The sequence below is a fragment of the Juglans microcarpa x Juglans regia genome, chromosome 4D, assembly GCF_004785595.1.
Source record: "Juglans microcarpa x Juglans regia isolate MS1-56 chromosome 4D, Jm3101_v1.0, whole genome shotgun sequence".
Lineage (NCBI taxonomy): Eukaryota > Viridiplantae > Streptophyta > Magnoliopsida > Fagales > Juglandaceae > Juglans > Juglans microcarpa x Juglans regia.
In genome coordinates this window covers 27,886,217-27,899,419 of record NC_054600.1, presented here as the reverse complement: position 1 = coordinate 27,899,419, position 13,203 = coordinate 27,886,217, and the positions used below count along the sequence as shown (strand labels likewise).

General features: G+C 38.2%; 3 protein-coding genes across 7 annotated transcripts; 2 read left to right on the top strand and 1 right to left on the bottom strand.

Annotated features, from left to right (window-relative positions):
- Positions 1-18: 18 nt before the first annotated feature.
- Positions 19-1,134, top strand: LOC121259893 (lon protease 2-like). The gene has a single exon (XM_041161698.1). It carries the CDS (start codon positions 120-122, stop codon positions 963-965), a length of 846 nt encoding a protein of 281 aa, XP_041017632.1. The 5' UTR covers positions 19-119; the 3' UTR covers positions 966-1,134.
- A 2,457-nt stretch (positions 1,135-3,591) lies between these two features.
- LOC121259892 (low-temperature-induced cysteine proteinase) lies at positions 3,592-6,182 on the bottom strand. The gene is made up of 5 exons (XM_041161697.1): positions 5,652-6,182; positions 5,133-5,368; positions 4,891-5,031; positions 4,381-4,812; positions 3,592-3,877 (listed from the first exon to the last, which is right to left on the bottom strand). Exons 1-5 carry the CDS (start codon positions 6,070-6,072, stop codon positions 3,779-3,781), a joined length of 1,329 nt encoding a protein of 442 aa, XP_041017631.1. The 5' UTR covers positions 6,073-6,182; the 3' UTR covers positions 3,592-3,778.
- Positions 6,183-7,704: 1,522 nt separating this feature from the next.
- On the top strand, positions 7,705-11,319 carry LOC121260839 (glucose-induced degradation protein 8 homolog). 5 transcript variants are annotated; one of them, XR_005939796.1, is made up of 8 exons: positions 7,762-8,102; positions 9,139-9,280; positions 9,548-9,695; positions 9,801-9,876; positions 9,971-10,082; positions 10,248-10,339; positions 10,586-10,764; positions 10,847-11,319. XR_005939796.1 is itself a non-coding variant. In XM_041162881.1 (7 exons), exons 1-7 carry the CDS (start codon positions 8,070-8,072, stop codon positions 10,889-10,891), a joined length of 648 nt encoding a protein of 215 aa, XP_041018815.1. In that variant the 5' UTR covers positions 7,705-8,069; the 3' UTR covers positions 10,892-11,319. The 5 variants fall into 5 exon arrangements, 4 of the variants coding, with proteins under 4 accessions (XP_041018815.1, XP_041018816.1, XP_041018818.1 ...); XM_041162881.1 differs by lacking the exon at positions 10,586-10,764 and having other exon boundaries at positions 7,705-8,102; XM_041162882.1 differs by having other exon boundaries at positions 10,586-11,319.
- The last annotated feature ends 1,884 nt before the right edge of the window (positions 11,320-13,203 follow it).

Sequence of the window (13,203 nt, the reverse complement as noted above, 5' to 3'; positions counted from 1 at the left end):
AAATATACCACAAAAGAGTAGAATAAAATGAAGTATCGAGTGTATTCCCTCAAAACAGGCATATATGGCAACCTGACCTCAAGTTTCTCTTGAAACAAACACGGCAGACGCCCAAGGAAATGGCTCTTCTTCAGCTCATTCCTTCCTCCTCTTCGTCTCTCTCTACCAAACCCACTTTAAACCCTAATAACATTCCCTCTCCCTTAAACCCAAACTCTTTGTTATTTTCAAGGAGAACTAATTCCCTCCGCAGACAGCGAAGCAACTCTCTCCGGTGTTCCGCCTCCTCTTTCTCCGAGAAGCACCATACGAATCCTCCCAAGTCCAACGACGTCGTAGAGCTCCCCCTCTTCCCCCTACCGCTCGTGTTGTTTCCTGGCGCGATTCTCCCCCTACAGATCTTCGAGTTCCGGTATCGGATGATGATGCACACTCTCCTCCAGACCGATCTTCGCTTCGGCGTCATATACTCCGACGCTGTTTCGGGCACCTCCGACGTCGGATGCGTCGGAGAGGTGGTCAAGCACGAGCGCCTCGTCGATGACCGGTTCTTCCTCATCTGCAAGGGACAGGAGCGGTTCAGAGTGACCAACCTCGTCCGCACCAAGCCGTACCTCGTCGCCGAGGTGACGTGGCTGGAGGACCGGCCATCCGGAGACGGGGAAGAGGATCTAGAGGCGCTGGCGAACGAGGTCGAGGCGCACATGAAGGACGTGATTAGGCTTTCGAACCGGCTTGGCGGGAAGCCGGAGAAGGAGGCGCAAGACCTTCGGCGGAACCTGTTTCCGACCCCATTTTCGTTCTTCGTTGGGAGCACCTTCGAGGGCGCCCCGAGGGAGCAGCAGGCCTTGCTTGAGTTGGAGGACACCGCGGCGAGGTTGAAGAGGGAGAAGGAGACATTGAGGAACACGCTCAATTACTTGACGGCGGCTTCTGCGGTTAAGGATGTATTTCCTTCTTCCTAATCGGAGGTACTGAATCGAATGAAAAGTACTCTTGCGTAATTTTACACTGTTTCAATAATTTAGCTAAAGTTGTAAATTTTTCTTTTTATGTTTAATTGGAAGTGTAGTTTTAGTTATTAGATAGTTGCGGTACCGAATAGTTTTATATATACTGGATAAAATTTGTCAACTTTTGTGTGGATTACTGATTTAAATTTTGAAGTGGTAGAGGGGATGGTAAAAAGGATATTTGTTTGATTATATTGAATTGAAGTTGGCTTTACTGGGGATTTTTGAATCATGTATGGGTTGCCTTGGTAGTGCTAAGAAATTACAGAGAAAGTACCACTTAATAGCGGGGTAATTGTGCATTGGTTTGTTGAGCTTTTTTGAACCTTTTCCTCAGCAAAGCTCTTGGCATAGCTTATCAGTAGAAACTGAATCCAGAGATTTTGGGCGAGCTTTGTTGAGAGATTGGACTATAATAGTTACTGTTGTGACTAAACATGGTTTGGGTGACTACTGAGGGATAATAATTTCAGACAATACCTCAACTTTGTTGTGTTCTTGCAAGGCTAATTTCACCTGGTTCTCAGTTTCTCCTTGTAGGTTGTTGAGCCATGAAATCGCCATCATGACCTATGTTTTTGAGCCACAAGTTAAATATTTTCTATGAAGGATGAAAAATGTGTTTCCAGTTGTTTCTGGAATTGTACTGTTTTTTCATTAAAAAAGAAAAGGAGAGAAACCAAAAAGGAAGAAGGAGGGAAAGAGAAAAACTGTTGTGTTCTTTACTTTGTTCCCGATTGTTATAATCAACCAACAGTATATAATTGTGATGGAGAGAGAATGCCAGAATGGTCGCTTGAACATCAGGATTGTAGGCATTGTCAAATGCTAACAAGCCTAAATTTTTATTGACGGCTGTTGGGGTTGCACCCTAGCATGGTTAGATGGCATGGTTGAGGCTTTGTTAGTTGGCATTTTGTTACAGAATTGGGTGCTATCTATCAGCATGACTTTGTTGAGTGTTTAAACGTGGAATTTTTTTGGCTTCAATTATTATAGACTCGTGCAGAGCTTGATTTCCTATTTCTTCATGAGCTAATACTTAATAGTGTGCTCCATCATGTGTTCTACTGAAAGAGCGAAGGATTAAGTTGAGGTAACCTGTAAATTGATTGGTTGCGGACAAATGCATACCTTTATCTTTCGATACATGTTTTCTCCATCAAATTACCTACAACGCATTTCAAGTTCTCCCCGTGGAATTAGAACAATTTAATCGAAACTGTTATTTCATATGGCTCTCTGGGCGTGTGACAGCTTTTCTAAACAAACTTGTTTAAAATCTCACACTATCATAACCAAGATTCTGAACAGAACTTAGTATAAGTTCTGACTCGGTGTCCATGGTGTCTGCGGAAAATGATTTAGAGCTACGAAACTAGACTTGATTGAAGGTTGGATGAAAAGGATGATATATTTTTCTACAGTTCAGATTGTGGGATCTTGATGATTTATGGTTGACAAGGGTTTTCATAGTTGTTTGGTTCTGGCAAACTAAAAGCTCCAACGAACCCCTTCATGGTGCATCCTAATGGTCAAAAGGCAGGTTTGGAATGAGTTACCGTTTCAGACATCTTGGGTTTAATTATGTACCAAGAGTTTTCTTGGATTATCTGATACACAATTCTGACGGTTGTGGTTGGATGAAGTTTACTCCCAGACATGGATCCGAAGAACCCTACCTTAGAAAGGCTCCACCTCATAATAAAAGTTCCAATGTTGTTTTTCGTTTGTACATCCCATCGTCTTTTAAGTATTAAGAAAAATCTTATTGCAAGCAATACCGTGTACTAATATTAAATATAAAGTATTCTTTATTTATTTTTATAATAAAAAAAGTTATATGAGTGTTAGTACCATACCAAACTGCATATATCTAGCAAATCCTGTAAGGGGGCAGAGAGGAGCTGTCATGCTGCTTCTGGGAAGTTCCTATTTTTCAGTATGTCTAATAGCCGTACTAATAATCTTTTTGTCCAGCCAGCCTAACCTCGAAACGATACAAACTGGATGATCTCACATCTAAATCGGCAATATAACAACCAACAATAGCCCTTATATTCGCACGTTTTCTTGATTTTTGTTCGAAACCAGCGGATGCGACTTTACATTAATAATCTTTTCCTTTTCTTCTATCGTAAGGAATCCAAATGGTAATGGTAGATGAAGGAGTTATTAGAGAGGGCCTTGCTTTGGACTCAAAAGCCAACAGAAATGCCTTACATCTCGACCATCTGGTATGGAGTAGCGACACAACTCTCTCTATGTCAGTTTCCCCAGCTAGGATTGATACATTTTTATCTAGTGTTTCAAAACTAGAAATTTGTAAGCAATGCTACAGTAATAAATAGAATAGTTACACCACTGACACTCCACTTTTCTCTGTAGCATAAGAAAATCGTTCAAATTCAGATTCTAGCCATTTTTTGTTCATGAACTTGAGGTCGCACGACACATTGTGCATTGAAGTTGATACAAGTTTGATCCGATTGATGTATGGGGTATCATATCCAAATTCCTAAGGCACGACTCTGCATGCTTGTCAAGAGAACAGGAACAATTGTTAAAAGACAAGGAATTCAAGTTCAGCACAAAGTTTTGGCACAAGTCGATCATCCGGTTTCAAATTTGAGAACAATAGGGCTTCCTGTGTACACAAACAATCTATTCAACCTACATAAGGAATTTGTGTGGTGAATCATACACCTTATACAACATTGTGTAAAAAAAATAACATTACCCACTGGTACACTGAAGAATTAACTCTACAAAATCCAAGCCTCAACAATGGAACTCCAACTGCCTGACTTCCCAGAAGAGCTTCTCCTCTCAAGTGCTTCCATTCTTGTACCATTCCCAGCTCGCTGCAAATTTGATAGCTTATTAGTCTCGAACATGGAAAATCAATAAACTATAGGACTTGTAAATAGGAGGATCCGAACTATCCAATGAGGATGAATGGCCTGTTTGCAAGAAAACAGTCATCCTGAAAAACTTAAAAAGGCTGGCTTAAGAAAAATTCTACTTACTATACAATTATCTCACTCTTAATTATCTGCTTATGATGATGTGACATTGCCCATCAACCTTTAAATTTCCTTTTTTTTTTTTTTTAAATAAGAGATTATCCAATGGTTATGGACAATGCATGCCACATTCATGAAGTGGGATGAACGTGAGATAGTAAATTCTAAATTTCTTGTTTAGAATTAACTCCAAGCTTAAATTCTAAACAACACAGTATATGTAATATGTATAAAATCAGTATGATTCAATTTTAATTGACATTGAAGCAACTCTGCAGTGAAGACTTATATATATATATATATATATATATATATATATATTAAAGGAAGTTGATACAAACCTTGACGCATTGGATCCTTTTTGTGTCACAAATGGGATAATCAAGAGGACAACAGTGAAGATGGTCCTTGCAACAAACGGCAGAATTCAACTCGCAACATTTCCATGAAATGCAGATTCCAAGAAGGCGCCTTGCACAACAGCAGGTTTCCCCTTCTCCACAGTAAGTGAAAATATCACATCTAGTGGGGCCCGGGGGAGGTGGGGGAGGAGGATTTGGCCTTGTCTTGGTTGGATACGAAGCCAACATGTTGATACCACATAGCCCTTGCGAATTGCCACTGTTACGCAGCATATGAACATAGCCATCCATTCCCCAACGTGTTCCCCATGAGTTCTTCACTATCCAATAATCTACACCATTTTCTGAACCGTACCCTACAATCAATACAGCATGATCCAAAGAAGTTGAACATGGGCCAGTGAATATCCCCTATCACACATAAAATTGAAAACGCATCATAAATATAGTTAGAAATTCTAATGTCTCGTTTTGAATATTAGGACCAACCTTCGAGTACAGCTGAAATGCTCTCTCACTGCCGCATATGCCTACACTCACTGGTTGCGTTGCTACGGCTTGCAGTAGTTGTTTCTCATTATTTGTTTGCACATCAGTGTAGCCATCAATCGTCACAACATGCCTTTTTAACTGCAGTATAGACATCTTAGAAATGTAAGCAAGGCAAAACTCATACGCAAAATGGGAGAAAGAGCAAAGAAAAAAAGGGGAAAAAAAATCCAAATAGTTACCTTCTCCTTAATGCAGGACCTTTCACGACCTTGATAAGGGTAATCATCCTCAGTGTCAATGCCATGGTTATCTATAATAAATTGATATGCATAGTCCATGAGCCCGCCTTCGCAACCGCTATCGAAAGATCTGTCGCAATCAACTAACTCCTGTTCTGAGAGGCTGACAAGAGATCCAGTGACAATCTTATTTATACCTTCAATCGCTCCGGTAGCCGAGAATGACCAGCAAGCACCTATACAATAGAACAACTTGAAAGCATGAAACCATATAATAAACTTGTGATATATTCAAACTATGGCAAAACACATCTCAAAGTAGAAAATAAACCATTGTGATCAAACAAAGCATCAAACTTTCAAGTCAAAATGCACGCAGGAGAAATTTCTAACATGAATGTCAAAGTTGACAACTAAAACCCAAAAACGCTTCCGATTCGAAGAGCTTTAATTGGAATTTCCCATAAACAACTTAGATTTAGAACTTAGAATACAGAACAAGTACTTTCATAGTCATACCGCAACTCCCCTGATCTTTGACATGGGTCACTGCCCCTTTCTTCCTCCAATCCATCTCCGAAGGAATTTCACGGACCACAGAACCGGGCCCTCGAAACGGACGCTGCCGATTGAGACTCATACCAGCGGACGAGAATCCCAAGCGGGAGGCCTTGAACTCGTGGTGGGTGAGATCGGCAAAGGCATTGAGAGAGAGGGTATAAGAAGAATTGCCCATATCGTTGTGCTGCGTAACAAAGTCAAAGTTGTCCTGGAACACTCGAAACCTGTAGAGCTTTTCAGCTTCCGAAGAGTACGTTCTACCATGCTGTTTACACCACGCTTCGAAGACTTTGGAGGCGCGTGAAGGAGAAGATAAGGTGATATGCGGAGGAAGAAGAAGAAGAAGAAAAGTGAGGAGAAGGGAGGAAAGAGGGTTCATATTCTCTTTCTCCGAGGGGCGATTATCGGGTCCAACTTCTTGTTTGGACGGGGGTAGCCTATAAAAGTGGAGGAGAGCCAAACAAATTATGAAACTTGGCTCTCTTCGTATAAAGAAAGAACCTAGCTCTTTTAACATCTTCTTTATCACCCTCTTAATCCGAATGGAGTTATCCCCCTATGGCCCAGGTTGGTCTCCATATTCCGATTTGTCGGATATGAGATTTTGTTACCTAATTACTGTTAATTTATATAAAGTTGTATTATTTTTTAAACTTAAATCTTTAGAAATTTATCGTTTAGATTATGCCATGTTAATCACAAAAATATACTGAAAAGTTATTAACAGTTATAATTACTTATTTTTAAGTCAACTTTATATGTTGTCTATTAATAAATAAAATGCAGTCCGTTATTATCACAAAAACAAAAAAAATCTTCTTTATAACCGCGTGGGGCACGCACGTGTACAATATCCATGTATGTGCAAAATATCTGATGTAAATTATTTTCTAAGAAATCTCAATTGTTTTGAATTATTTTCTGTTAGTAGAATTAAAAGATCCTTAACCACTATTTGGAGCTGTCCGACTACGTTGAAGATGGTTCTCGCTATCTCTCGATATAGCTGGAATGAGTAAGGCCTATACGGATATTCAAATAGTATGATATCGTTTCATTTTATTATTATAATTTTTTTTTTTAATTTTTACATAAAATATAATAAATAATTTAATTTTTTTTTTATTTTAAAATAATAATAATGTTAAAAAATAATATTTTAATAATATTATATTTAACTTTTAACTTTTATCTAAAACTATCTTATCTCATCTTACTATCCAAACGGAATCCGTTTGAAATACAAATTCATCTCAAATCAATTATTGATATGATCCATTTCTTTTATAACTTCTCATGAAAAAGTTAAATTCATATCAACCCATTTTATACATTTAAACATATATTTCAACTTATTTACATTCAAACACATTTTAATGAGATCTATAAAATATTATTATTCACATATAAACTTAGATAATTTAAGATGATCTCAACATCTATACATAGCGTAAACCATCCTCAAACCTGATGTTTTTCTTTTTAATTAAATTCATTCTTTATTATTTTTATTTGAATAAATTTAATTAAATATATATGAGTTTTTCTTTTTAATTAAAAAATTGACATGTGAATTTTTTAAAATACTGTTATATGTACTTATAATTTTACGCATAATATTATTTATAATGTTACATACAGTCATAAAGTATACAAACGTCACGCAATCGATTTGAAAAAGAGTGAGATTTACTATTAAATTTTTTTTTATGTAAGTCTCGTATTTACTCATTTTTTCAAAATAATTATATGAAGTTTATACACTCTACGACTTCAAATATCATTTCTCTAACACTATACATTGAATGACAATTCTATTTTATCAATAAAATGTTCACAATCTCAATAATTAACGCGTTTGTGTGTATAATTATATGAATAAAATTATAAATATAAATACTATTTTTCATTTTTTATTGAAAGATGTAAAAGACTGATTTACTCCTTTCTTCTGTGAAGATTTGCTATCTCTACATAATAAAAATATTAGTATAAAATAAGATAGAAAATTGACATATTTGTTATTATTTTAAAATATGAAAAAAGTGTTCGTGGTAGAAAATCGAAAGAACTTGCGGTAAGATCGAACTCACTCCTACAGCTTTTAGTGTAATTTGCCCTTATCTATAGTCTCCCATTCTCTCCCCTGCCCAAAGAGGTCCGAGTGTACAGCAAGGCTCAGACCTTTATTGCCGATCTTCTACGTATTCGCGCTTCCACTGACCCGTAAAGAGTCCCTGACGTAGAAACGCCGCCAGCTGTCGCGCTCCCGCTCTCACCCCTGAGGCACTCTGTCGAATACACGACCGAAGCTCCAGAACCTTTACAATTTCTTTCCCCTTTATTTGTCTTTTCGGTTCAACGAGGCGTTCGGTCATGGACGTTGATCCCCGCCACTACGAACACGTTGTGAGTTTCTAACCCCCTCCCGCACCACCCTTGATTCAATCTCCTGGAATTTATGTTTTGTAATGTTGGAAAGTTTCTACCTTGTATTTGTTCAGAAAACAACGATTTATATGCAAATTAAAATGATTTTTCAGTGATAATTGTACCTAATTAATCGCATTGCTTATGATGTTGACCCTTTCTCTGGATAAAATAATCGAAACCCTAATTGATGCTTTTTTTGTTCTTCTCATCCAATCGTTGATGCGAAATCATTATGCAGCTAAGTACCACTAGGCTTCCATTCATGAGAATCGACAAGCGCATATGCGATAAAAAAAAAAAATCAGTCCATTTCTCCCCGAAGTCACTCTTCAATACATACAATAGAAACTGGTAATTAACATTATCGTAATTATGCTTCAGACCCAATTTACACATGATAGTTTGGTGGAAAATCTTGGAAGTACGAATGGATCCACTAATTGATGCGTGTTTGTACCCTACAAGCATGCATGAATGGATGCATGCAACACAAATGGGTGTTGGGATTTTACTGTAAATGTCTGACGTATTCTTTAAGTTATGTGACAGTAGGACATATACATATTGCTACTTGTAAAAAAAGGGGGCATGCCAGAATTGGAGAAATTTCCATCACTACTTTGGCTTATAATGTTTTATCTGAATAAAATCTAATTTGTAATATAGACAATTAGACTACATGTCATATTCTGTTAAATGGAATCAAACCTAAATGGTTTTGGGTGGTTGTAGATCTAAAAAGTTCACAAGCATTTTTCATATGTGGGGTTTCCAACTTAAATGTGGACTCACAATACTTTATATCCTTTTAAAGTGCACTGGACATACCCAATTACAGGAGAGGATATATAAACTCCTGCTTGTATTGTTGTTTCACATTTTCTATAGGTTGCCTTTTTATTATGATTTTATGGTCTTATGTATTTCGTCTGCTTCAAATTGGTGTTACTGTTTCCTATTGGGCTCTCTCTCTTAAAATTTTGGGGATTCTGTCTTCATGTGTCATTGCCAGGCTATCAATGACAACGACATCCGCAATGTTGTTCTATCATATCTTGTCCATAATTGTTTCAATGAGACTGTGGAGTCATTCATCACTAGCACGGGGATGAAGCAGCCTGCTGATTATCTTGAGGGCATGGAGAAAAGAAAAAGTAAGTGAAATTACTCTTTTGGTGGGAAATTAGGGTTTGGAGCTCTTTGGTTACTCACAAAAACCTTTCTACAATGGATCACTTACACGTCCATAGCATGTCTGTACTTGCATGAATGAAGCATTACGTTTATACCAAGTTTTTAGTTGTGATTTTTATAGATACTTTATGGGTAAATCGTGTGTTTATTTTAATATTTGATTTGACACTATTGCATATGTTGAGTACTTGTTTAATGATGCATCTGATTATATAATTCCTGCTCAGGAATTTTTCATTTTGCCGTGGAGGGAAATGCACTTAAGGCCATTGAGCTGACAAATCAGCTGGCACACGACTTGCTGGAGAAAAATGAGGACTTGCATTTTGATCTATTAAGCATTCATTTTGGTGAACTTGTACGCTCTAGAAAATGGTACCCCCCGTTAGCAATGATATTTCCACCCCCATTAGCAATGATATTTCCAAGAGATGAGGTGCATGTTTTTTTATCCTTTCTAAGTTTTTGTTTCCTTGCCAGCACAGAAGCTTTGGAGTTTGCTATGACCAAGTTGGCCCCTTTTGGCAAGGTGCAAAAATACATTGAGAAACTTGAAGTACGTTTCTTTTTGTCTCAAAATTTTTTCAGGCACTTCCAGAACATTTATCTGGCCTACATTGTAATGAAAGGGATGTCTGTTGTTGCTGCAGGACTTTATGGCACTGCTAGCTTATGAAGAGCCAGATAAATCCCCAACGTTTCATCTGCTTAGCTTAGACTACAGGCAGCAAGTCGCAGATAGCTTGAATCGGGCAATTCTTGGTTTGTTTCTTGATATCCTATGTGCTGCTATGTTTTAGGAGGCTCTGAAGATTAATGTTTTCTCTGCAAGGATCATTTGCTGATGATATACTATTGTTCGAAATGTGCAATGCAATTAATTTTAATTAATAAATGCTTTGTCTTGTGTCTAATGGTTAATGTCAGCACATATGAAGCTGCCCAGCTACACAGCAATGGAAAGGCTGATACAACAGACAACAGTCGTTAGACAATGCTTAAGTCAGGAGCTTGGCAAGGTAACCTGCCGTTCATGAATTTCTGAAGCTCCATATTTCAGCTTATTGCGGGCCACATGGTAGGTTCTGGGATAGTTTGCCTTTGTTGTATCCCTGGAAACAGGAACAGTAAACTAGATCAGTCATTTAAAGTCAATAGAGTAGTCATCTAAATAATTTGTACTGAATGCTTGAATCGGTTAGGAACAAGACTAGTTGGTGCTAATCTCTCTCTCTCTCTCTCTCTCTCTCTCATATGGGTGGCAGTTGTTGCTGTTAGTAGATTCCCTAATATTGAATTGAATCGGTTTGTTGTTCTCAAACTGGGGCAAGAGGCTCGAATTTTAGAAAACTCATTCAGTCATTATCACACAATTAAGTAGTAGCCAGGGCTGTCTGACTTCCCAAAAATAAAAAAAGAAATAGTAGCCAGGACGACATCTGAGGTACAGAGGAGCCATTCACAGCACATAAAATGTGAATGAAGTAAGTAATTGGTGTACTCACTCTTTTGTTGTGGTTTTGTAGGATGGGCTTCCACCATTTTCCTTGGAGGATTTCCTCAAAAGCTGAATGGACGAGTGTTTGAAGCATTGCTGGCGATGGGTAATCGCATATTCAGCTTGAGTTTTTGGATTTGGGGTAAGGTTTGCTGATGGGTAAAAAAGTCTTCACCGCTTGCTTTTCTGTGAAGACGGTAAGTGGGCTGTCTCGTGTATGCGCTCTCCTGCTTTTAGTGAGGCATAACCCCTCGTCCTGAGTGCCCATTGTGAAAATCATGATTGCCTTCAACTTCGTGCGAATTGGTCTGTCTTCTCTATTTATATTGTTGATCCACGTTTGTGGCATGCACTTGCTACCTTGCATATATTCAGACGTTAGGGAATTCCGATTATCTTGTAATGTTATATCCGTCGAGCATTTCCGCCTATTTCAGTTATTTGGCTTAATGCGAGGTTGCAATTCGTAACGCATAATGAACGTTTGGTGATGAAGCACAATTGATAAAGTCTTGCCCTTCTATTTCTCGTATCAGTTATATCTTGTCACGTGAATCGCGAGTTAAATTTTCATAATTTTTTTTGTGATTCAAACATTTATATTTAGAGAAGGGTAGTGATAGGGTTTACTATCCAATTAGGTAGGATAGTAGTCTTATCATTATTCTTTAGGGAATATCTTCACACAGGTATGTCCAATATTCTTCAAGCAATAGCAACCAATGGTAGCCTGCCACGTAGATCCCATATCCTCCCAACGGTGGACTGCATTGCAGAGGAACAAAAAAAAATCCCAGGGTCGGATTCCTTCTCCTTCCCCCCCCCCCCCCCACCCAAAACTCTGTTGAAGCCTCCGAAATACACTCTGTCGAAGCTCTCTCTCTCTGCCCTTCCCACAAAACCCTGTCGAACAACACCTGCAGAAATGCTGACAGAAATGCTCCTCCCATCAACTCTGCTGCCATTATCTTCTCTTCTGATCTCTTTTTTCGCAAAGATAGCAATATCAGAAGAAGAACCAGAGACAGAAGGGTTATAGATGCAGCCTTCTTTGTTCATGGTGTATATATACACATACACACACCATGACATGCAAGATGATTACCCCTTGAACGTTGGGGCAGGAAAAGCTATTCCTATGGTGGACCCTCCATGACAGATACTTTTTTTTTTCGTCCTTAATAACATGGTAGCTTGTATTACTGACTCAAGATTCAAGATAAAAGGAAGTGGGAAAGAGGAATTGGCTGGGGGATCCATGATAGAATTCATTGACTAATATTCAAATGATACAAAGCTAGCTAGCTGTATTAAAACTTTCTGAAAGATAAATATTCTCCTTTTTGAGATCCACGGCTAGAACAAGATCAAATAGTCAAAACAACTCATCTTCTTCGTTGAATAGATCGTATTATTCACTATAAAAAAAAAAAAAAAAAAAAAAAAAAAATTGGTTAAGGTGTTAAATTCAATCTGCAAAGACCAAATAATGCAAGATGGCTATGCAGTATCCTTCAAACCCAGTGACTTTCTAGAAGCAGAATGATGCATGCGATGTAATTTGTAGAACAAAAGATGTTGACAAAAAAATGGGCAGCGTGTGGAAGGCAGCTTAGGTTCAAGATGGTTCCTGCGACTATGGTGCAGTACGCCGGTCTAGTTTGGAGCTCCTCCACTGGGACTGAAGGTCGTACGACGTGCTATGGTGCGAAGGGATTTCCTGGTGCGATGTGGGTTCACAAGAATGAAGTGATGCAGGTTCACATGAATTTTCTGTCAAAGTGGGTTCACCAGAGGTCTCAAAATGGGTTCACGGAGGTCGAAGTGGGTTTATAGGGATGCGGATTTTCTGGTCAATGGGATTTTTAGTCAACAAAGGCGATGTGCTATGGTGGGTTCCCAAGGTTTCATTTTTGTGCTATTATGCGATGCGGTTCAGGTTGTTAATATGTGCTTAGCTAATGTGTCACTTTCTGATTGACTTCCGATAAACCCATTACATAGGATATGCCGTTCCAAAGAGGAACTGCTATATTTATTGCATATTTTCCGATTTCCTAAGTATGTATACACAATCTTAAACGGTGTTATCAAAGTTAGTCCACTTCTTTTAGTAATACAACATTTTAATTTTGATGGTGTTAAAGTCCCTCTTCTTTTAGTCCTAGGGGTTGCTTCTAAGTGGTAAAGTTATAAAGGGCTTGGGCTTGAGGGTATACTTCTCTCATGTCTAAGATTCAAAATCATTTTGGTGCAAACAATCTTTAAGAGTTATCGGATTAAGAGATATTTTTCTTGAATTACTAGAAATGCACTTGTAGAAAGCTCCTTATCTAGGGTCTGTGCGCCCTCAGGATTAGTCGGGACGTTGTTCTCAAACACCTG

Excerpts from the sequence above, each read along its gene's own strand:
- LOC121259893 (XM_041161698.1), top strand. The coding sequence starts at position 120 with ATGGCTCTTCTTCAGCTCATTCCTTCCTCCTCTTCGTCTCTCTCTACC.
- LOC121259892 (XM_041161697.1), bottom strand. The coding sequence starts at position 6,072 with ATGAACCCTCTTTCCTCCCTTCTCCTCACTTTTCTTCTTCTTCTTCTT. Across the intron at positions 5,032-5,132 it reads GGTCCTGCATTAAGGAGAAG|TTAAAAAGGCATGTTGTGAC; the intron begins GTAACTATTTGG and ends TCTATACTGCAG. Across the intron at positions 4,813-4,890 it reads CATTTCAGCTGTACTCGAAG|GGGATATTCACTGGCCCATG; the intron begins GTTGGTCCTAAT and ends TATGTGTGATAG.
- LOC121260839 (XM_041162881.1), top strand. The coding sequence starts at position 8,070 with ATGGACGTTGATCCCCGCCACTACGAACACGTT. Across the intron at positions 8,103-9,138 it reads CCCGCCACTACGAACACGTT|GCTATCAATGACAACGACAT; the intron begins GTGAGTTTCTAA and ends TGTCATTGCCAG. Across the intron at positions 10,083-10,247 it reads CTTGAATCGGGCAATTCTTG|CACATATGAAGCTGCCCAGC; the intron begins GTTTGTTTCTTG and ends GGTTAATGTCAG.